The sequence below is a fragment of the Agelaius tricolor genome, unplaced genomic scaffold (assembly GCF_023055355.1).
Source record: "Agelaius tricolor isolate 1412-34295 unplaced genomic scaffold, bAgeTri1.0.p SCAF_64, whole genome shotgun sequence".
NCBI classification, from domain to species: domain Eukaryota; kingdom Metazoa; phylum Chordata; class Aves; order Passeriformes; family Icteridae; genus Agelaius; species Agelaius tricolor.
Window position 1 is genome coordinate 1,594,630 of NW_027269324.1, and position 23,247 is coordinate 1,617,876.

Consider the following 23,247-nt stretch of genomic DNA (forward strand, 5'->3'; position numbering starts at 1 on the left):
CCTGGGGAATGGCCTGGGGTGACAGGGACGGGGAAAAACCCTCCCAAGCCCCTCTCAAGCATCCCCCAGTCTGAGAGGCTCAGTGACCCCTTGAGCATTCCCTGGGCACTGGACAAAGTGAAGTTGTTTCTTGACAAAAATCAAACTTCAGCCTACAGAAAATGCCTTGAATTTACTCTTCCCACAAGTAACTTGTGGTGGAAACGAGAACAAATTGCAAAATTTAATAAACTGAAAGTAGAAGCAATTCTGTGGCAAGTCCAAAATCCATTGGTCCTGCACAGCTCCAGCTCAGCTGCTGGCAAATTCTGATAAAAGAAAAGTGGAAATTCGGCCAAATACATTGCGATACCTCTTTTATGAAAAGAGGATGAAAAGGAAGAGAAAGCTCTGTTTAGATGTCACAAAGGTGACAGGGACAAAGAAAAAAAATATTCTTAGATTTGGCAAAGCCCCCGGCCTGTGAAAAAGAAAAGGGGGGACAGCCAGGGACTGAGAGGGACAGAGATCTCCCCTGGAGTGGGCCAAGTGTGACATTGTCCCCTGTGTGTGTGGCCTTCCCAGAGTGGGGGTTTTACACCTGAGCCAGTTTGGGTAAGGGGGGTCGTGTTCACCCCCTGAGCAGGGATTCCCCCACTGTTTCAGGTTGCAGTGTAAGATGGAACCCAATGCATGTTTTCAATCCAAATCTTCATCAACTGCTATAAACAGGTGGGGCAGTGTTCTTTATCTCTTCCATGACTCAGCCCTGATAACGCCCTCCAGGGGAGATATCTTCTGGGAATGGGCCATTGAGTGTCACTGCAGGACTGATAAAATTCCATCATCCCATTGTGGGATGCTCCGCCCAGAGGGAGGAGCCAAGCATTCCTACCTGCATATAAGCTGAGCCTTGCAACACCAGAAGCAGCTTGCCTACTGGATTCCCTGAGGACAAGAGCTCCAGAATCACCACTGGACCTTCAGAGGAAGACCAGACCCTTCTACAGGATCACTGCTTGCACAGAATCACGTTCATCACTCCAACAGGACTGCAGCCACCATTTAATGGGACTGCTGCCACCACCCTCAGCAACAGGGTGTCAGGTTATATCCGGACTCTGTCAGTTTAAGGCTGTGTTTCTGTATCATTGCCTTGATCGAAATTTTCTTATTAAATTGTACTCCTGGTTTAGACCCTCCCCAGGTTTGCCTTCAAACCAGTACAAAATCCAGTGTGCTCATCCCTTGTTTTCCTCCTTAAAGAGAATTTCCCATCTTCAGTTCTTGGCCAGATGGAGGAGGAGGCTGCATAAAACAGGAGGGAGCCCTGGGACACCCAGGCAGGTGAGGAGGAAGTCAGTGCCCCTTTCCCCCTCTCTCCTGCTCCATCTCCCAGCCCAGCACGGCCCCTGGCTGCAGGACAGCCCTGCTGCCAACCCCATCCTGCTGGGGATGCACTGGGGGGATCTCCTTCCCCTTCCCTGTGGCACGGAGGCAAATCCCATCCTCTCCTTGTCCTTCCTCCCCCAGGGAAGAAGCTGAGGATGGAGACCAGGGAGGACAAATCCCCACAGCAGAACCTCATGGAAGAGGCAGTTTTGACTGCTTCCAGAGTGGAGGAATCCAACAGGGAGGAAAATCCCCAGAGACTGTACAGGAAGAGGGGCTAAAAAGCCAGCCCAGGGTGCTCTGAGGAGGAAAGACCCACCCTGAGCCAGGAAGGTGGACAGAGCTTCAGCCACAGCTCAGAGCTGGTAGCCCATGAGCAGCTTCATGATGGGGAGAAGCCCTACAAGTGCTTGGCATGTGGGAAGAGCTTCAGGAAGAGCTTCCACCTGATCCGCCACCAGATGATCCACACTGGGGAATGGGCCTACGAGTGTGGGGAGTGTGGGAAGGGCTGCAGCTGCAGCTCAGAACTCATCAGGCACCAACGCATCCACACTGGGGAGAGGCCCTACGAGTGCCCCCAGTGTGGGAAGAGGTTTCCGACCAGCTCCAGTCTCCTCCTGCATAAGCGGATTCACACAGAGGAGACGCCCTTCCGCTGCCCCGACTACGGGAAGGGCTTCAAGCACAACTCCCACCTCATCACCCACCGGCGCATCCACACTGGGGAGAGGCCCTATGAGTGTCCCAAGTGTGGGAAGAGGTTTCAGACCAGCTCCAGTCTCCTCCTGCATAAGCGGATTCACACAGAGGAGACGCCCTTCCGCTGCCCCGACTACGGGAAGGGCTTCAAGCACAACTCCCACCTCATCACCCACCGGCGCATCCACACTGGGGAGAGGCCCTATGAGTGTCCCAAGTGTGGGAAGAGGTTTCAGACCAGCTCCAGTCTCCTCCTGCATGAGCGGATTCACACAGAGGAGAGGCCCTTCCACTGCCCCGACTGCGGGAAGGGCTTCAAGCAAAACTCCCACCTCATCACCCACCGGCGCATCCACACTGGGGAGAGGCCCTATGAGTGTCCCCAGTGTGGGAAGAGCTTCACCAGCAGCTCTAACTTGACAAGACACCAACGGAGTCACCGGTAAGAGATGCCCTGCAAAAGCCCCAAGTGTAGGAGGAGCTTTGTGCCCAGCTCCAGCTTCAACCCCCATGGGAAAACCCATGTTGGAAAGAGTCCTGGGAATCCATGTTCCCTGTGATCCATGCTGGGAAGACACCTGTTTCTTTTCCTGCCCCTGCCAATGACATGGTGTGGAATGAAGAACATGAGGGTCTGGCCATGGCCATGTCATCACATTCACTCCCACCTCAGAACATTGCCAGGGGCAGGAAAGGGACTCTCTCTCCCTGAGGAGAAGGGTGTCCTTTCCAGGGAGGGGAAATACGAAACTGGGAAGAGCCAATAGTTGATGTTGTAGTTTTCCCTGTAAACAGTTTTATTGACCCCTTCTGTTATCAATACTGTTTCTGTTCCATTTGTTCCTTATCTCGTTGCTGTTCCCAATAAATTGTTCTTATCCCAGCCCCGGATCTTTGCCTTTTGTGCTTTCCATGGGAGGTGGGACGGCAGCAAGCGGCAGCGCGGTTTTAGAGGGAGCAGGAAATTGGGGAATCCCATTCCTGAAGCCCGGCCCATGGAAACCGAGCATCCCAGCTGGTGCCAGCCCTGGTGGCCCTGGCAGCAGCCTTGGGAGTGGGTCCCTGGCTGGGGCTGCTGTGGAGAGCTAGGGACCTGCGTGCGGAAGATCTCGGGCTGTACGGGTAGATAGGAAGGCCCCCCTCACCCTGCAGTCTGACTGTTGCTCCGTACCTGGCCACACCCGGCCAGACGTGAGCAGAGGGAAGGGACACAGACTGCCCAAGCCATCAATACCCCTGAGACCCCTCTGTCGCTATAGGACACAAAGGAACACACGCTCACACCGTTCTCAAGGTGAAAGAGGAAAAAAGGGCCGTTTATTTTCTGACTCCAACATTTATAGTTTTCCAAAAGTGACAGTGGATTGGAGGGTGACAGTGGCACCTCTCCAATGCCACTGGTTAAACCAACAGTCCATCAACTCTCTCCTCCTCCATAAAGGAATGCAAAACAATAAGTTATTTACAGAAAGTGTGTGAGAAAATTCACTACAAGAATGTCAACATCAGAAGGCTTAGAAAATCTTAAAAACTCAGGGTGACACCCCTCAATAAACGCCATTTGCTCTCCACCACATTGGTGTATGTAGCATTGGAGCGAGTGACCCTGGGCCTTGGGTCACTGTGTCAGACATCCTGAACCAGGTCGCCACGCCGTAATGGCAACATCTGGTGCCAAAACCCGGGAATCGCAGCGCCCGGAGTTCGGAATTTCGCCTGGACAGGGGACCGGCGGCTGCACAGCAGGCCTAGTGCAGCAGGGGGGACGCCCCCGGACCAGCGTGGACCATGGAAGCCATAGCGAAGGTCGTAACTCAGATGCATGCTCAATGGGGGATTGATTGTAAGCTAAAAGATTTATGTCTTGCTATACCGAGACTTATTAAGCTGGGGGCAATAGACAGCCCGGTGGATATTCTCCATTCGGAGATATGGGATACTTGTACAAAGGTTTTAGCTGAGGAGACTATGTCCTCAGGCTCAGGGAAAGCTCTAAAGTCATGGGGCAGAGTCGTGCAGGCTCTGCAGAAAGCTAGAGAAGAGCAGGAGACCTGGAAAGCCGCGCAGGCTTGGTTATTAGCCACGCCGCAGTTGGGGGTGGGCGCGGCAACGCAGACCGCGGAGGGCTTCGATCAGATCAGCACCGCGGAACCGCGAACGCTGGATTCCCCCGAGCAGACCGCCTTACCATCAGAGGGGGGGAACGCGCGCGGGCGTTTTGGCGGGGGTTAACAGAGGAAGCGCTGGAGGCGGCGAAATTGCCGGACCCCGAAGGGGTGGATAAAAGCGCACCCCCTCCGTATGTGTTTGAAAATGGCGCCGAACCGCGTGTTCAGGGCGGAAAGGGAAACATGGGGGGCGGAAATGCAGTCAGCCTGCTTAACAACGCATGCGCGGGCAAGCGGGGGGACGGGGCGGCCCCCGCGGAGGAGCGTAAGGCCAATCAGAGCGCTCAGTTCACATTAGGTCCTTATAGGGCAAGGACCTCCCCCAGTAGGAGGCGGGGGGACCCCAGGGGGAGGGAACGGCCCGACCCCCGCAAGAAGGGGCAGGGTCGGAGCCCGAGAAAAAGGCAGAGCAGCCCGGAAACGTCCGGGCAGTCGACTTCCGGCTTGGACTCGGACTCGAGCTCCGAGCTCGAGAGGGGATCGGGGAGTTCCGACTCGGATTCGGGTTTTAACAGAAGGAGAGCAGCGGCATACAAGGTCACTAGCCACAGCGCTCCTGCATGGGTGAAGGGGATATCGGAGAAAGATCGAACTCCGCTTACAGACTGGCGGAAAATAAAAATAGCGTGTGCTGAATGGACTCCGTCGGCGAAACTGGTGTTCCCCGTTCGGGTGGGGGGAGCCGGCGGGAATCAAAGGACCTATTCCCCGGTAAACCCGAAAGACGTGCAGGCAATTATTAAAGCAATTGCAGATAGGGGAATTAATTCTGCCATGGTTTCCACACTCATTGACAGCGCTTTTGGAGGGGATGGCATGTTACCTTTTGATATTAAGCAGACTTGCAGAATGATTTTTGATGGGGCAGGGATGATCGTTTTTAAGCAGGAATGGGAGGATAACTGTATTAAGCAGCTGGCCCTGGTAACAGGGGCAGATCATCCACTGCACGGCTCCAGCATACAGAGGCTAATGGGCACAGACCCTACAATGATCACCCCCCAGGCACAGGCTGAGGGCTTGCGGGCACATGAGGTTATGACAACAACCCGTGCTGCCCGAGAAGCCATCCGTGTTGCTTCCAAAGTAATAGCCAAACCGTCGCCTTGGTCCACAATAAAGCAGAGTGAGAGTGAAAGCTTCACTCAGTTTGTGGATCGTTTACAGGCTGCCTTGGACTCCTCAACATTACCCTCAGAGGCAAAGGGTCCTGTGCTGGCAGAGTGCCTACGCCAGCAATGCAACTCAGCCACCAAAGACATTTTAGGATCACTGCCGCAAGGGTCTAATCTAGCTGCCATGATCAGACACGTTGCAAAGGAAGAATACCTAGCTCCCATTCAAGCAGCAGTTCACACTGCAATAACGAGTGTCATGGCATGCTTTTAGTGTGGCCAAACTGGGCACGTGGCAACAAACTGCCCCCAGTCAGGGCGCCCACCAGCAGCTGCTCCACCACGCCAGGGGAGACCTAGGGGACCATGCTGGGCATGTGGAAAGAAAGGGCATTTAGCTAAGGAATGCAGATCCAGGCATCAGGGAAACGGGAGAGGGAGGGGGCAGCTGGGCCGTATCCAGCCTCCTCCCACCTGGAACATGCAGCGGCCCAGCTACAGCAACCCCCAATGGGGCACAGGGCTCTCATGCCCACCACCTCCACCCCCTCAGGGAATGACCAACTTTGTCGCCCAGCCAAAGGCTCAATCGAACCCATCTGCACCTCAGGAATACCAAGAACAGCTCCCTGGGGCCGAGGCCCCTGGGTGGCTTTGGCCATGAAAGCATGGGAACGGGACCCATGGGTGGCCTTCGCCGCGAAGGTGGGGAAACACCCACTGATCGTGTGGGCAGTGTGTCGTCTCCACAACAGCTCCGACGACTCGGCCATCTGCCTTCCCTTTTGGGTGGACACAGGGTCAGATGTCACCGTCATCCCAGACATACATTGGCCTCGACCATGGAAGCTAGAAGTAGCCCCCATGGTGGGCGGAGTTGGAGGGCTGTCCCGAGCCCACAAGAGCACCCAACCAGTGGCAATAACCCTCTGCACCGAGAGAGGACCGGGAAGAACTATCACCCTCACTGCATATGTGATGTCGGACTGCCCACCCTTGCTAGGGAGGGGTGCCCTAGCCCTGCTGGATGTTAGGGTGACAAATTTATTCTAGGGGCCACTGTCACGTACCCGCCATTGCCCATCAAGCTGACTTGGAAATCAGCCGACCCAGTGTGGGTCGAACAGTGGCCCTTGTCAACGCCTCGAATGACTGCCCTCATTGAGTTAGTTAGCCAGGAATTACACAAGAATCATATAGAACCCTCCCCGAGTCCATGGAACACTCCGATCTTTGTAATACCTAAGCGGTCTGGTGAAGGCTTTCGTCTCCTGCACGACTTGCGAGAAGTGAACAAGACAATCCAGCCTATGGGTCCTGTGCAAACTTCGCTGCCCATGAACTCTGTGATACCGAAAGGACAACCCTGTGCAGTGCTCGACATCAAAGACTGCTTCTTTTCTATTCCCCTGCACGAAGACGACAAGGAGCGTTTCGCCTTCTCCATCGTCTTCCCAAACAGCCAGCGGCCCAACCTACGCTTCCAATGGAGGATGCTTCCACAAGGAATGCTCAACTCCCCGACTATCTGCCAGATCACCGTGGACCGAGTGCTAGCACCAGTCTGGCAGAGCAATCCGACTGTAACCATCGTGCAGTACATGGACGACATCCTGATCGCCGCACCATCCACGAGACAAGTGGACCAGCTGGTGTCTACCATCTCCGAGACCTTAAGGACAAATGGCTTTGAGGTAGCGAGTGCAAAAATAAAAAAGGGACCGTGCGTGACCTTCCTAGGAGTGGGAATCACAAGCTCCTACATAACTCCTCCCCAGATGAAAATCCGCCGAGACATCAAGACGCTCCACGACATGCAACAGCTGGTAGGGTCCTTACAGTGGCTCCGCAACATCGTCCTGATTCCTCCCGAGGTCATGGACCCTCTGAATGACCTCTTGAAAGGGAAGAGCCCATGGGAGCAAAAAACCCTGACACCGGAAGCGGTAGGCTCGCTCAACTTCATCGAACGTCAGATGTCAGAGAGCATGCTCACCAGATGGGACTCAAGTGCTCCAGTCGATCTGTATGTCCACTTCACAAAAAAGGGGGGAGTGGGAGCCTTAGCCCAAGGACCCCCCAACAAGGCCCAACCAATACTATGGGTGGTCTTGGGGAAACCGTCGCGTGCCTTTTCCTCGGGAGTCGAGTGCCTCTGCAGCCTCATCATGAAAGGCAGGAAACTCACCCTAAGACATCTGGGCATCGAACCTTCCAGGATAAGCTTGCCTCTCTGCAAACAGCTCTCTGCGCAGTCAACAACAATATCAGAATATCTAGCCATGGCCCTTACAGGCTTTGGAGGAGAGATTCGCTATGCGGAAAAACCCCCTTGGACTCGGCTGCTCACGGTCGTCGATATTGACCTCCCACCAAAAGTACTTGACTGACTGCGGGCGGGACCAACCATCTTCACGGATGCATCATCGCAGACCTCCACCGCAGCGGCAGTATGGCAGTCAGGAGAACAGTGGCAATGTGTCAAGGCAACTGACCCCACGCTTTCGGTCCAACAGCTTGAAGCAGCAGCTGTAGTGCTAGCGTGCGGACTGTTCCCAGAAGAACACCTTAACATTGTGACTGATTCCATATTTGTGGCCAAGCTCTGCCTAGCCATGTCCGGACCAGGTGTGTCAGTGTCCACAGTGGCAACGATGCTGGAGGAAGCACTCCATTCACGGAAAGACACCATATCAGTCATCCACGTCAGCAGCCATGACCCAATCAAAGGATTCTACCAAATAGGCAATGACAAGGCTGACGCCGCCGCAAAGGGCGTATGGACACTGAAAGAAGCTCGTCAGTTGCACGAATCCCTTCACATCGGAGCTAAAGCGCTTGCGAAAAGGTGCAGGATTTCTACCGTGGACGCAAAGCACGTCATCGCTACGTGCCCCCACTGCCAGAAGTCGCCACTGTGGTCGAGCGGCGTCAACCCCAGAGGCCTCAAAGCCTCAGAAATATGGCAAACAGACTTTACACAATGCCAGCTGTTGAAACCCCGAGCGTGGCTCGCAGTTACCGTAGATACATACAGCGGCATGATTGTGGCCACACAGCATCTCAAGACTGATTCCAAAGCGACCATCCAACACTGGCTAACAGCCATGGCATGGCTTGGAGTTCCAAAACAGATCAAAACAGATAACGGCCCAAACTTCATCTCAAAGGTAGTCCAAGCATTCGCCTCGAAATGGAACATCGCCTTGGTGCATGGCATCCCATACAACAGCACCGGGCAAGCCATTGTCGAAAGAGCAAACCAGACTCTGAAAACTAAGCTGGAAGTGCTAGCAAAGGCAGAAGGCTTCACCAATGCCATTCCCCCAGGTGACCAGGCGTGCATGCTGGCAACTGCGCTGCTAGCGTTAAATCAATTCCCTAGGGGGGACGAAACAAACAGTCCTGCTCAGAGACACTGGGCCACTCGGGCGCTAGAGGAAGGCCCACGGGTGGTGATCAAAAATGAACTAGGGGAGTGGGAACAGGGTTGGAGATTGGTGCTCACGGGGCGGGGATATGCGGCCGTTAAAAAGGACGGGGACATTAAATGGTGTCCACTCAAATCTATCAAACCAGACCTTCATAGGGAAACCCATGAGAATTGTGAGACTTTGTTTACAGGACTGGATCATTGGATGTCCCCGAAACTCATATGCCCCACTACTGGGAAAGAGAGAGAGGCCATCGAGGAACCCGACATCACCTGAGAAGCTCGCGCCATCAAAATTAAAGCAACAACGGTGTTTCTGTGAGATTTTGTGTTGGGGCTTGTCGCCAGAGGGCAAGCCAGCCCAGACTACTACCCTCATCAGGTGGGTCATGCAACATCTTACTGGTGACAAGATGCTCAGAGACATCACCACGCCGAACGCCCCGTCCTTCGTACTTCGCGTCACCGACCTGTTTCCGGGACAACCAAAGGTAGACCCCTATTCTTCACACGCCACACACATGTACCTATCCTACTGGTGCCCAGCCTCAAACCCAGGAAAAAGTTATTGCAATCACCCAGGGTGGGGATACTGTGGGCACTGGGGCTGTGAAACAATAGTTACAGATGCCAGGTCGTCAGGACCTGGGTGGGACCCACAAGAGCCCGACAGATTCCTACAGTTCACCTGGGCACCCGCAGGCTGCAAAACACCCGTCTTCCTTTAGGGAAGTTTCTATCAAAACCACCATAAAACCCCCAAATTCCGGAAATGCACTCACTATAACATGACAGTTTTGCAGCCGAATCACCTTAGCTGGGCTGTGGGCAAAGCATGGACAGTAGTCCTTCAAGGGTCAGAAAAGTGGGTGAATGTGCGAATTACCAGACTCCAACCGTCAGCACCCAGAGCGGTTGGGCCCAACAAAGTGATCAAAAGCACACAGAAAGGGAGAAACATGACCTACCCCAAAGCCTTGCCCACAAGGGTCACCGACGTCCCGACTGGCGATGAGGAAGCCTTCCAGATAGGCCGCTCAGCCAGGTCAGGCTCGGACCCAATCCTTCGCATGTTAGAAGCTACCTTTCTATCCCTGAATGAATCTAACCCTAACCTAACCGACTCCTGCTGGCTTTGCTACGATGTTAAACCCCCCTTTTACGAAGGAGTCGCTTTAGATACCCCCTTCAGCTATTCCACAGCCGATGCCCCTCGCCAGTGCAGATGGGACACACCCCGCAAAGGAATTACCCTGAGTCAAGTCACAGGTCAGGGCAGATGCTTTGGCAATGCAACCCTAGCTAAGCGGAAAGGCGACGTCTGCACCAAAGTAGTTGAGCCCGACAGGAAGAATAATAAGTGGGTAGTCCCATCCGCATCTGGGATGTGGGTTTGCCAGAGATCTGGAGTAAGTCCCTGTGTGTCTCTTGTCAAATTCGATAACTCTAACGACTTTTGTGTTCAAGTTCTGATCATCCCTAGGATCCTGTACCACTCAGACGAAGAGGTGTACCACCTTTTCGAAGAAAACAGCCGGCTCCACAAGAGAGAAATATTAACAGGTATAACTATCGCAATGCTGCTCGGCCTAGGAGCGGCTGGAACGGCAACAGGTGTCTCAGCCCTAGCAACTCAACACCAAGGACTGTCCCAGCTGCAGATGAACATCGATGAGGACCTGCAGAGGATTGAGAAATCCATTTCATTTCTAGAAAAGTCAGTCTCTTCACTCTCAGAAGTGGTCCTGCAGAACAGGCGAGGACTGGATCTCCTCTTCATGCAGCAAGGAGGCCTGTGTGCTGCCTTGAAAGAAGAATGCTGTTTTTATGCTGACCATACAGGAGTCGTTAGAGACTCCATGGCAGAACTCTGAAACAGACTGGCTCAGAGACAGAAAGACAGGGAAGCCCAACAGAACTGGTTCGAATCCTGGTTCAATCAATCACCATGGCTAACCACCCTAATTTCTACCCTAATAGGTCCATTGGCAATGCTGCTTTTAGCTATTACCTTCGGGCCATGCCTGCTGAACAAGCTAGTCTCATTCGTTCAGGCCCGCCTAGAACGGGCTAACATCCTGTTCATGGGACAGCCACAGTTCCTGTGAATTCAACAGGGAATGCTGCCAGTCACCAGAGACTTGCCTGGCAGAAACTTACTCAGGTTTCCCAAGACCCTTTTCCCTAATCAGATCTCAACTTCCTACCTCATTTTAGTGCCTATGTATAAGACTACCTCGTTCATTTGTGAAAGAGGGGGGGGAAGTGTGGTAGGCCAGGGACAGGCGCTCGGAAGATTTCGGGCTGTAACGGAAAGTTACAGGAATCCTTCTACCCCCCTCCCCATAGATAAGGATCACCCTTGGAATGTAGCCAGACGTGTAGCCCCCCTAACCTATGCATGCCAGTAACTTTCCACTCCACACTAACCCTAGAAAGTATAGCCAAACCCCTGTCTGACGTAGAGAGACCCCTTAGTCCATAAATACCCTTAAGACCCCTCAATAAACGCCTTTAACCGTCCACCACATTGGTGTCAGCATCCGTTATTGGCCACAAGGGATCCCACGAAGGAGATCGAAGTGCTGGACCCTGAAACCAGGTCGCCGTGGCCTTCACAAGAAGGCAACAGCAGTCAGCCAGAAAGTTTGTTCCCATCAGCTGGGAGTTTCCTGTGCCACAGCAGACGCTGTTGCTCAGAGCCAGGGCTGCCTGGCAGCCACCCCCAAACTGCCCTGACCATTTCCTTGGTTTCTCCTTTACTTTCTCCACTCTTCCTGCTACAAATATCTTCCTCTAGCCCAGCCCTGTTCCCTCTCCTGCAAACTGCCCATCCCTGTTTGCCCTTTCCTCTCTGGCCCCACTCCCCATTGCAGTTCCTGACTTGGCCCCATGGGAACGTCCCTTGGGCAGCAGGATCATCCTACAAGTGCTGCAGGAATTGTCTGCAGGCTCCTGCAGTGCCTGGTGCTGCTCCCTTGCCAGAGGCACCCCAGGCCAGGGGGGCACATCAGGGCTGCTGTGTCTGGCTCTAGGGCCCCCTGTTCTGGGCAGTGAGGAGGAGCTGCAGAGGCTCTGCAGGACTGACAGGATGGGCTTTGGGGCTGCCAGGAGAAGCTGAGGGACCTGGGCTGCTGGAGCTTCTGAAGAGGAGGCCCAGGGCTCATCCTGAAACTGCTCCAAGGGTGGTTCCAGAGAATCCCAGAATCAGCAAGGCTGGAGAAAACCTTGGAGATCATCAAGTCCAACCTGTGCCCTGACACTGCCCTGTCTCCCCTGAGCCTCCTCTTCTCCAGGATAAACAACCCCAGCTCCCTCAGCTGCTCCTCACAGGACTTGTGCTCCAGACCCCTCCCCAGCCTTGTTGCCCTTCTCTGGACACGCTCCAGCCCCTCCATGTCCTTTCTAAATTGGGGGGCCCAGATCTGGACACAGCACTTGAGGTGCTGCCCAACCAGGGTTGAGCACAGGGGAAGAATCCCTGCCCTGCTCCTGCTGGCCACACCATTCCTGATCCAGGCCAGGAGCCATTGGCCTTCTTGGCCACCTGGGCACACTGCTGCCTCATGTCCAGCCTGCTGTCCATCAGTCCCTGCAGGTCCCTTTCTGCCTGGCTGCTCTCCAGCCACTCTGTCCCCAGCCTGTAGCACTGCAGGGCTTGTTGTGGCCAAAGTGCAGGACCCGGCACTTGGTATGGTTGAACCTCACCTTGTTGGATTTGGACCCTAGATCCAGCCTGTCCAGGGCCCTGGGCAGAGCCCTCCTACCCTCCAGCAGATCCACACTCCCAGACAACTTGGTGTTACCATGGTTGCATGACACCCTAAAGTGTCACAATCTCCATGACTCCATGAGAACTCCCAGTGTCACAATGTCCCTTTGGTTCCATGGGATCCCTTGGTGTCACAAAGTCCCTTGGATCCTTGTGCCCTGCAGTGTCACAATGGATACTTGGTTCCATGAGGTCTGGCAGTGCAGCAATGCTCTCCTTGGTTCCACAGTGTCACAATGGTTCCACAGTGTCTTGGTCCCAAGGGCCACCACGGTGTCCAACATGTTTCCTTCATTCCAGGAGTCCCTGAGGAGCAGCCCTGGCCCCTTGGTTCCATGGGGCCCTGCAGTGTCACAACGGCCCCATCGTGACACCAGGTCCTGCTCTGTCACAGTGCTCTGCATGGTTCCACAAGGCCCTGCAGGGTCACAGTGGCCTCTGTGGTGCCACCAGGACCCAGACTGTCACCATGGACTCCTTACTTCCATTCAGCCCCACAGTGTCACCATGGCCCCTTGGCTCTGTGCTGCCATGTCACACACAGTGTCACCATGGTTCTCTTAGTGCCACCAGGCCCCGCAGTGTCACAATGGCCCCTTGCTTCCCCAGGGCCCTGCAGTGTCACAATCATCAGAGAATCAGCCAGGCTGGAAATGACCTTGGAGAGCATCAAGTCCAACCTGGGACCCAACACCACCTTGTCACCCAGGCCATGGCACTGAGTGCCACATCCAGTCTTTCCTGAAACACCACCACAGTTGGTGATTCGCGCACCTCCCTGGGCAGCCCATTCCAATGCCCAATCACCCTCTGTGTGGAGAATATTTCCTAATGTTCAGCCTAAATGTCCCCTGGTGCAGCTGAAGGCTGTGTCCTCTTGTCCTGTCACTGTTCCCTGGGAAAAGAGTCTGACCCCCACCTGGCTGCACCCTCCTGTCAGGGAGTTGTAGAGAGTGATGAGGTCTCCCCTGAGCCTCCTCTTCTCCAGGATAAACAACCCCAGCTCCCTCAGCTGCTCCTCACAGGACTTGTGCTCCAGACCCCTCCCCAGCCTTGTTGCCCTTCTCTGGACACGCTCCAGCTCCTCCATGTCCTTCCTAAGTTTGGGGGCCCAAAACTGGACATAGCACTCGAGGTGCTGCCCAACCAGTGCTGAGCACAGGGGAAGAATCACTGCCCTGGTCCTGCTGGCCACACCATTCCTGATCCATAGGAGTGCCAGGGGTTGGACGAGGGAAATAGTGGGGAGGGGATGGGGACAAAGTCTGATTGATTGTCAATCATGAAGGGTCTTGATTTTTATATCTCTTCACACAGCGTTAGGAGGTGCTGGGGGTCAATATCAATTGGACATTGATTATACCAAACTATAAACAGGAAAAGAATACTAGATAAAACAGTTCTCTTCCCTTTTTTTTTCAATACAGCAGATTCAAATTGAAAACACTTGTGAAATTTCTCTAATTAACCACAGAAGAATTGAAAACTTTGATTATTCCTCAGGGCTGTTCTTGTTCAGGTGTTTTAAACAAATATTTATGAGCCTTTTTCACTGAATTCCTGAACTGAGAGCTCAAGAAAGAGGCCTCTGGAGTAATAAAATTCATTACCAACCTCCAGGCAGCTGAGGATCCAGCCCCATCAGAGCAGCAATGAACAGAAATGGGCACAGCTTTGTGGCTGCTGTCCCAGCTTTGGCATGGGCCCTGGGCCTAGAGCAGGAACAGCTCTTGAGGGCCCCAAGGCCGGGGCTCTTGTGCTGCCCTGGGCAGATGGGATGGCAGCAGGGGCTGCAGATCTCTCAGCACCTCAGGCCGAGGGGAGCAGGGCAGCCAGGGAGCCTCCTTTGGCCTTGGCCAAGCACCTTCCCCCATGGCTGGGGCTGAGTCCTGTGGCAGCTGCAGCTGCTGCTGTGCCCTTGGCAGGGGCTGAGGCCGTGGGGCCAGTGCCCAGAGCAGCCTGGCCTGAGCAGAGCTGTGGGGCCAGAGCCAGCTGGGCTGGGCTGGGCTCAGAGAGGCCCTTGGTGCTGCCCAGAGCTCCGGGCAGCTGGCAGAGCTTGCAGGGAGCTGGGCTGGGCTCCGAGAGCCTGGCCCAGAAACCATCAGTGTCCATCTCAGCCTGGTGGAGCGTGCAGAGGCAGGACTCAGGCCAGGCCTTGTGGGGCAGGGCCAGCGCCTGTGCAAGGCATTGCAAACAGGCAAGTGGCCCAGAGAGGAGGCTGCTCTGTGCCCTTGTTGGCATGGACAGAGCAGGGAGGGGGCCCAGGACATTTGTCAGTGCCAGCCTCTGTGCCCATGTGTTGGCAGCCCTGGCTGCTGAGCCCAGCTTTGGCCTGGGCTGAGTTTGGCTGTGGCCCAGCTCCATCCTCCTGCGGGGCTCAGGGCCTGTTCCCGGCCATGGCCAGCTCTGGCTGCCTCTCTGCTGGCCCAGAGGCCGGCAGAGCCCAGGGCAGGGCTGTCTGTGCAGCCCCACAGGTGCCAGGGGCTCTACAGGAGCTGGCAGAGGCTGCCCAGCAGGGAGGCCATGGGGCACAGAGCCCCAAGGCTGCTGTGGGCACCACGGCACAGGGGCCGTTCCCAGCCGCAATGCTCCTGGCCTGGGCTGGGCCTGCACAGGGGCTGGGCCACCATGGCTGGGCCAGCACAGGGCCACAAAGGGGCCACGCAGCCTCTGCCGGGGCTGACAGCAAGGCCAGGCACACACAAGCAATTGCTGAGCATGGCCTGCACTGGCCAGGCCTGACTGTGCCAAAGGCAGAGCTCAGCTGCCCTTGAGGGCTGCAGCAACACTCCAGAGCCCAAAGAGCCTCCATGGCTGGGCTGGAGACCAAGGCTGCGGGAGGGAAATGCAGGGCTGCTGCGGGATGGGGAGGCCATTGAATTCCAGCACACACCTCAGCTCTCTGATGATCCTGGCACCATGCTGGGCCCTGTTTCAGACTGCAGCAGAGCAGATGTTGATGGGACAGGAGCCCTGCGGGGCTGTCAGGGACCTGCAGCTTGCAAGGTGCTCTGCTCTCCCTCAGGTGCTCTGGGAGAGATCCAATCCCAGCTGGGCACCTCAGGGCACAAGTGGCACTGCCTGTTCATGGGCACACAGCTGATGTCTACCTGGAAAGGGGCACAGGTTTTAATACCTGTTAGTTTCATAATATACCAGCAGATCTTTATTATCTGGGTCATTTGAGTACATTTAAGAAATGGCAAAATTTTCCGACCAGGAACATGAAGTTCCTGGAAGTGTCTTCTGATGGCAGAAGGAGAAGAAATGCTGGTCTTCCTGTGGACTTGTGTCACCAATATCCACTGTATTACTTCCTCTCCCTCTTCCTTCAGGTGTTTCCAGCTCTCCTGTTTAAATGGCCATGTCTAAGGACACCCCTTCACTAGACCATCTGGAACTATGTCCACCTTGCTGCTTTCAGATTTCCTCCTCCAGATGCTCTCTGGTCATTCAAGTGCCTGTCAAATGACTGGTTTCATGCTTTGGGCTGCAGGGACTTGCCCAATATTTCTGAAGTTCAAATAAATATCACATTAGTCAAGATCTTAATTGTGTTTCTATCTATCACTGAATTTTTCTTATGTCTTTGCCTAAAACTGATCTGTACAGAAATCCCTTGATGATGGGGGACATGTCAGATGAGGCTGGGACATCCCAGAGAGCTGAGGGAAGAGCTGTGATGGTTATTAAACTGTTCAAATGTTCAGCTTGTGTTTGTTGGCAAGAAACTTTTCTGTGCCTCTGAGTGTCACCAGGCCCTGAGCCCAAAGGACACAAACCTGATGAGTTGTGGTTCCCACTGCAGGGGCTGCACTTGGACCTTGGCTCTGTACAGGAGAGCTCTTCATCCCCTTTCTCTCTTTTCCTCCCTCTGGGCATGGAGGGAGCTCCTGGCTTCAGCCTGTGACTCGTGTGTGCAAAGAGCAAATCTGGGCAGAATCGAGGCAGGGAGGGATTGGGGGGACCTTGGGATCTGTGCTGGGCACAGAAGGTGTTTTCCATTGCTCTGAGACTGTCTGCTGTGGAAAGCGGATTTAATATCCAGCAGAGGAATGATTTTTGCATATGATGGAGCTGTGCCTTTCCTTGCCTTTGCTGGCTGACAAGAAATGAACATCCCTCTGTGTCTCAGGCAGCTCCTTCTCCAAGGAAAGCAGGTGGGAGTTGGAGCCAAGGAGCTGAAAGCTGCAGGTGCAGCCTGGGCTGGAGGGAGCTCAGATTTGCACAAGGCTGCTCTGAGTGCCAGGGCTTGGATGGGGGAAATGGTGGGGTGGCGGTAGGGACAGAGTCTGATGGATTGTCAGCCAGGAAGGGTCTGGATTTTCATATCTATTCAAACGGCATGAGGAGGTACTTGGATTCAGTGTCAATTGGAGATTGCACATATCAATGAATTAACAGGAAACAACCTGAACAGGACCTAAAAATTTTTTCTTACTGTCTTTTAAAATATATTGCAATCAGTTTGAATATATTACTGAGATCTGTCTAGTTAACCACAACAAGATTTGAACACCAAAATCAAATTATTCCCAGAGGCTGGGCTTGTTCAGGTATTCTGCATGTTAATGAGCCCTGGGACACTGAATTCCTGCACTGAAGAGCTGAAGGCTGAACAAGCCTCTGCAGCAGGAAAATTCAGCAGCAGCCTCCAAGTTTCTGAGGATGTCAGCAGCCCCCACTGAAGCCAGCCCTGCCCAGAGACCGTGGGGGAATGGGCAGACAAGGAGAGCGTCCCTGGGGCTGGGGCAGCACAACTCAGAGGCACCAGGGGCTCCAGCTGGGCAATGGAGTGTGGAATGTGGCTGGGGAAGCCCTGCCTGGGCTGGGCCAAGCAGCACACACAAGCCCTGACTCCCATTCCCCAAACAACTCCCTTAAGGAGACATTTAAATGGAATTACAATCGTTTCTGTACTCTGAGTTATATGTACTAGAGAAATACCAACAAGAGATTCTCAGGAGCTGAAAACAACCAAATAGCCTTTACTGGCAAAATTAGAAAATCAGAGAAACGTTGACAAAAGGTTTAATATGATATTCAATCAACAGAAAACACTTCTCAAAGCATTAATTTGTGCCATTCAACTTCACAAACTCTAAGCCTGTTCAATTTTAAGGTTCTCAAAATTTTACAAGAAGTGGAAGTAGGAAAGATACAGGGAATCACACACAGCTACCAACTCCTGGATTCCAGCAGTGTTCAGATGGAAATTCCAAGAGGATCCAGGGTCAAGCTGTGTGCTTGCCTTGTGGTCAGCCTTCAATACCCCTTGGTCTCCCTGGGCCCTTCCCCCAGGTGAGACTTGGGCTCATTTGGTCCCTCAGGAGCTGGGCTGGGGCTGCAGAGGTGGCTGTGGAGCATTGCCTGTGCTGTGCCAGGGACTGGCAGCCACTGCTGGGCTGGGATAGAGGCTCTGGGGGGATTGGGGTTCCAGGGCAGGGCAGGGCTGGGCTTCCAGGGCAGGGCAAGGCTGGACCTGCCCCTTCCTCCCCCCCACACAGAGAATGTTTCCAGCCAACAGTCTCCTCCAATTTGTCACAATAGGGAAGGTTGGAGGTGGAATCCCAATTCTGCCCATGGGCACCTGGGTGAGAAAGATAGTTCTTTTCCATAACACAGAGCCCCAGTGTTTGGAAGGCAGGTGAGAGCCTCACTAGGCCAAGGCCATCCAGACTTGTCAGGAATGGCAGATTTTGTCTGGGAGCAGTCCTTGCATTTAAGGAATTTTGGAGTTGGAAACCCAATTTCGGCCATGGGCACATGCAGAAGCAGCACAGTTCTTTCCCATAGGAAGGAAAGCACAGAGCCTTCCCCAGTATTTCATGGACCAATGAGAGGTGACCCTTATGAAACCATTGCCAGCCAGACTTGTCCTGGCCGTATTCCTATGGGAAAAATCTGTGGAAATAAGGGAATTTGGAGGTGAAATCCTAATTGTGGCCATGGGTGCCTGGAGGAGAAGGAGATTTCTTTCCCATGGCAAGAAAAGCATGGAGCCCCAGTGTTCCAGCAGCAGATAAGAAGAGACCCTCAACATGCCAAGACCAGCTGGACCAATTAGGTAGTCCATGGGAGGCCAAACCAACCGACCTTTTCTGTGTTCCCTTGGTTTTATGAGGTCCTGCACTATCACCATGGTCCCCTTGGTTCCATGGGGCCCCACAGTGTCCTAATGGTGCTTTGATTCCATGGGGTCCAGCAGTGTCACAATAGACCCTTGGTTCAATGGGGTCCCACAGTGTCACAATGGTGCCAACGATGCCACAAGGCCCTGCAGTGTCACCGTGGTCCCAAGGATTCCATGAGGCCTTGCAGTGTCACAATGGTCTCCGTGCTTCCACAGGCCCCACAATGTCACGTGACTCCTCTGTTCCATGAGCCCTGCAATGTCACAATGGACCTTCGGACCCTGGGGTTTTGCAGTGTCACAATGGTCTCCTTTGGCTCCACAGTGTCACAATGGACCATTGATGACTGGAGGCCCCTCTGTGTCACCCTGGAGCTTTGGTTCTACGCAGCCCTGCAGTGTCACAATGAACCCTTGGTTGAATGGGGTTCCACAATGTCACCATAGCCCCTCGGTTCTATGCAGCCCTGCAGTGTCACAATGGTCTCCTTTGGCTCCACAGTGTTACAGTGGTCCACTGATGACATCAGGCCCAGCAATGTCACAATGGACCTTTGGTTCCATGCAGCCCTGCAGTGTCACAAAGGGCTCTTGGTTTCACAAGGCCCCACAGTATCACAATGGTCCTCTTGGTTCTGTGGGGACCCCGAGGATCACAATGGTCTCACGGTTTCCATGAGGCCTCACAGTGTCACAATGCTTTGCTTATTCCAGGGGCCTCACAGTGTCCCAATGATTCTATGAGTCTCCATGATTCTATGAATCCCCTCAGTGTCACAATGGACCTTGGTTCCATGAGGCTCTGAAGTGTCCAAATGGTCTCTCCATTAGGTTCTATGAGGTCTTGGAATGTCACAATGAACATTTGGCTCCCTGGGGTCTTGCAGTGTCACAACGGTCCCTTAGTCTCATGACACCTCAAAGTGTCACAATGGCATTACAGTTCCATGAGGCCCCACGGTGTCACAATGGACTCTTGGTTTGATGGGGCCTCTCAGTGTCACAATGATCCCTACATTCCATGGAGCCACAGAGTGTCAGTATGGTCCCCATGGTTCCATGAGGCCCAGCAATGTCACAGTGCTCTCCATGATTCCATGAGGCCCCACAGTGTCACAGTGGTCCCTTGGTCTCACAGGGCCCCACAGTGTCACAATGGTCCCTTGGTTCCATGGGCCCTCTGCTGCTGCATTCCCCCCTCCCCTTCTCAGGCCGCCCTGCCAGATGAGAAATGCTCCTTGGGGCTCGGCCTTGGCCAACAGCCCCTGGGCTCAGCTCCTCTGCAGCTCATCACAAACACTGTCTGCTCCAGGCACTGATGCTGCCCACCCAGCTCCTGCTTTCTGTAGGAGCAGCCCTGGGAACTGGTTTTGTTCCCTCCGTGGCACAACATCCCTGTTCTAACCCTGCCAAAGAAAGCTGTTGGTGCCAAGTGTGACCTGGATGACTTAACCTTACCTACATTGCCTGTAGGTAAGCTTAAGTCACGAGGTCTAAGTGAAGCTAAACACCGCTAAGAGTTGTTGTTTCCCTAAGTTGCTATGTTTAATATAAGTTATAAGCTGAGTCAAATACTGTTAAATGTTAATCCTCTGTTAAATTGCAAAGTCATAGGTTAAAATTAGATTAAATCCTGCTAAATGCTGTTTTTTGCTTAATTGTGAAATTGAAGGTATCAGTTAAGATTAAGGTATAAGTTAAGTCCTGTTAAGTTTGAGCTCTGTTAAGCTTTTGGGCCGTATTCCTTTCATCCTTGCCCTCACTGTCCTTGTGTCACACACACACACAGGGACAGTTCTAAGTTGATTTCTGGTTTGATTGCCTGGATTTGGTTTGGTTTTGTTGTTGCTTTGTTTCCCTGCTGTGCCTGAAGTGTCCAGTCAGGAGCAGAGTGACTCTTGCCAAGGAACTCTGTGGTGCTGTTGCTAAAGATTAAATCTGGTTTTTGCTGATCCCTTGCTGGGGATTTTTTCAGCGCTCTCAAGGCCTCGTTGGTACCAGGGTGAAGGAGCCCTGGCCCAGGCTCTGGCCCTGGGGGACACGGGGACGCTGCCAGGGGGTCCCTGTCTCCCTGTGCCACCCCCAGGGCCCCGGCCCCCGGCCCCGTATCAGGCTCTGGGGTCGATCTCGTGGAACATCCTCTGGGGGAGGCTGCGGCGCCGGGGGCGGGGGGACCCGGGGGGACAGGGGACCCCGCTGTGCACGAGCAGGGTTGGACTGCTCTGGGGGGAACTGTGAGGGGGGCCGGGGCTGAGTGACCTCCCCAGTGACCTCACACAGCCCCTGTGATATCACACAGGTCCTGGGATATCACACACCCCTGTGATGTCACACAGCCATCTGTGATGTCCCACAGCCCTGGTGATTTCACATTGCCTCCTATGACGTCACACAGTCAGCTGTGATGTTACACAGCTGCTCTGTGATGTCACAGAAGACTCTGATGTCAAAGAGTCACACTGCGATCTCACAGCCTGCTCTATGATGTTACACAGCCACTCGGTGATGTCACAACCCACTCTCTGATGTCACAGAGCCACCCTCTATGATGGCAAGATCTGCTCTATGGCCTCACACTATGATATCACAGACAGCTGTGTGATGTCACAACCCCTTCAGTGATGCCACAAAACCTTCTCTGTGATGTCATACTGACACTCTGTAATGTCACAGCACACACTTTCACCTCACAGCCAGCTCTATGATGTCATACAGCCATGCCATGATGTCACAGCCTGCTCTGTGATGTCACACAGTCCCCTCTATGATGCTGTAGCTGCTCAGTGACCTCAAACCACAAGCTCTGTGATGTCATAGCCCAATCTGTGACCTCACACAACCCACTCTGTGCTGTCACACAGCCCCTTGCTGACATCCCAGCTGCTCTGTGCCTCTAAGACAAAGCCACAGAGGTGCTGCTGTGACACAGCCCCCTCTGGGACATGCCACAGCCCCTGCCAGTGCTGAGCCCCTGGGAGCTCAGTCTGTGCCCTGCTGGTGTCCCTGAGGGGCCCTGGCAGTGCCCCAGCCCTGCTGGGCTGTGCACAGGAGCTGCTCCTGGCCAGAGCTGTCTCTCTGCAGCTCTGCTGCCCTTGCCAGGAGCTGCCTCTGGGCCAGGAGCCCAGCCCAGCTCAGCAGCACAGACACAGCACAAGGACAGTAATGACCCTCTGGGGCTTTGGTCCTCTTTGCATCAGACTCAGTCCCTCACAGTGTGCTCAAAGAACTTCTCAGGGACTCAAAAAGAGGCTGAAACACTGAAGTTTCTCATACTTTAAATAAATCCTTCTGAGGGGCAGGACTGAGAAAGTGTCCCCAGGTTCCAGGTAGAGCAGAACACTGGTGGCAGTGATGACAGGTGGGGACAAGCAAGGCAAAGGTGTCTCTGGTGCTGAGCAAACCTGCGCCTCTGTCCCTGCAGGCTGTGGGCATCCCCCGGCTGCCCCACCTGGCTGGCCCCTTCCTTTGCTGACAGCTCTGCCTCCTGCCTGCCTCTGCCTGCCCACACAAAGCCTTGGGCTGCTCCAGGCTCCTGCTGGGGGACGTGCTGCACCACAGCCCTTCCCCGCCAGGGAAATTCCTTTCTCCTGGTGTCCAATCTGGGCCTCCCCAGCTGCCCTTGGTGCTATTATGTCTTCTTCAGGCTCATTCCTGCTATGAAGAAAAAGCTCCAGCCTCTCTCAAACCACCCTTCCATCCCTCCCAGGCTATTCCAGTTCTGTCCTCAGTCTCCAAAACACTGAGCACAGAGCCCTCAGCCTCTCCCTCCTGGTTTTGAGATGAGGCCTCCAAACCCCATCTTGGGAGATTTTTGTGTCCTCTTTAAGGTCTGTGAAAATGGAACAATAGTGATCAAAGTAATTTTCTCCCAAATCTTGCAGTGACAAAACAAGGGTCAATATCTCTAAACTGAATGAGGGTGGATTTACATTTGTTAGAAGAGGAAAAATTTTAGAATTATAAGAGCGGCACAAAACTGCAACAGTTATTCCAGAGAAGTGGATGCCCCATCCCAGGAATTGTCCAAGATCAGGAGCTTCGTGCAACCTGACCCAGTGAAACCCCCTGCCCTTCCCAAGGATGGAATTCCTGTAGTGTGGGTTCTCTGATGTGCTGGGTGCCCTCACAAGGCTTGTGGCCAGAATGTCTGCTGAGGGCAGCCAGGCTGCTGCAGGGGCAGTGACCTCACAGCCATCACCATGGCAGCCCTGTCCCCTGGGCCTGGCTGTGCCCTTTGCTCTGCCCCTGCCTTGGCTTTGCTGGCATGAAGAGTTTTGTCATTGATATCTTGTCCCCAAGGTGCTGGGGCCAATGGCTTCCCAGTCAGGCTCCTGGAGCACAAGTGGCATTTCAGAGGCCAGCAAGGAATGAGCCCTGAGGCAGCAGCTCTGCAGTGGTGGCCACCAGGCCAGGCTGCCAAGGGAGGCTTCTGGCCATGGCCTGCAAGCAGCTGCTGCTGCCAAGGTGCCTTTGGTGCCTCAGGCTCTCCCTGGCACAGCTCCCAGCACGGCACTCTGCCCTTGTGCCCGAGCCCTTCCCTGTGCTGGGGCTGG

The 23,247-nt window shown here is 54.1% G+C and overlaps 1 protein-coding gene and 1 pseudogene across 1 annotated transcript; one reads left to right on the plus strand and one right to left on the minus strand.

Annotated features, from left to right (window-relative positions):
* Positions 1–23,247, minus strand: part of LOC139605320 (zinc finger protein 850-like) — a 364,871-nt pseudogene that overhangs the window by 303,343 nt on the left and 38,281 nt on the right.
* On the plus strand, positions 1,833–2,519 carry LOC139605315 (zinc finger protein 773-like). Its single transcript, XM_071456677.1, has one exon. It carries the CDS (start codon positions 1,833–1,835, stop codon positions 2,517–2,519), a length of 687 nt encoding a protein of 228 aa, XP_071312778.1.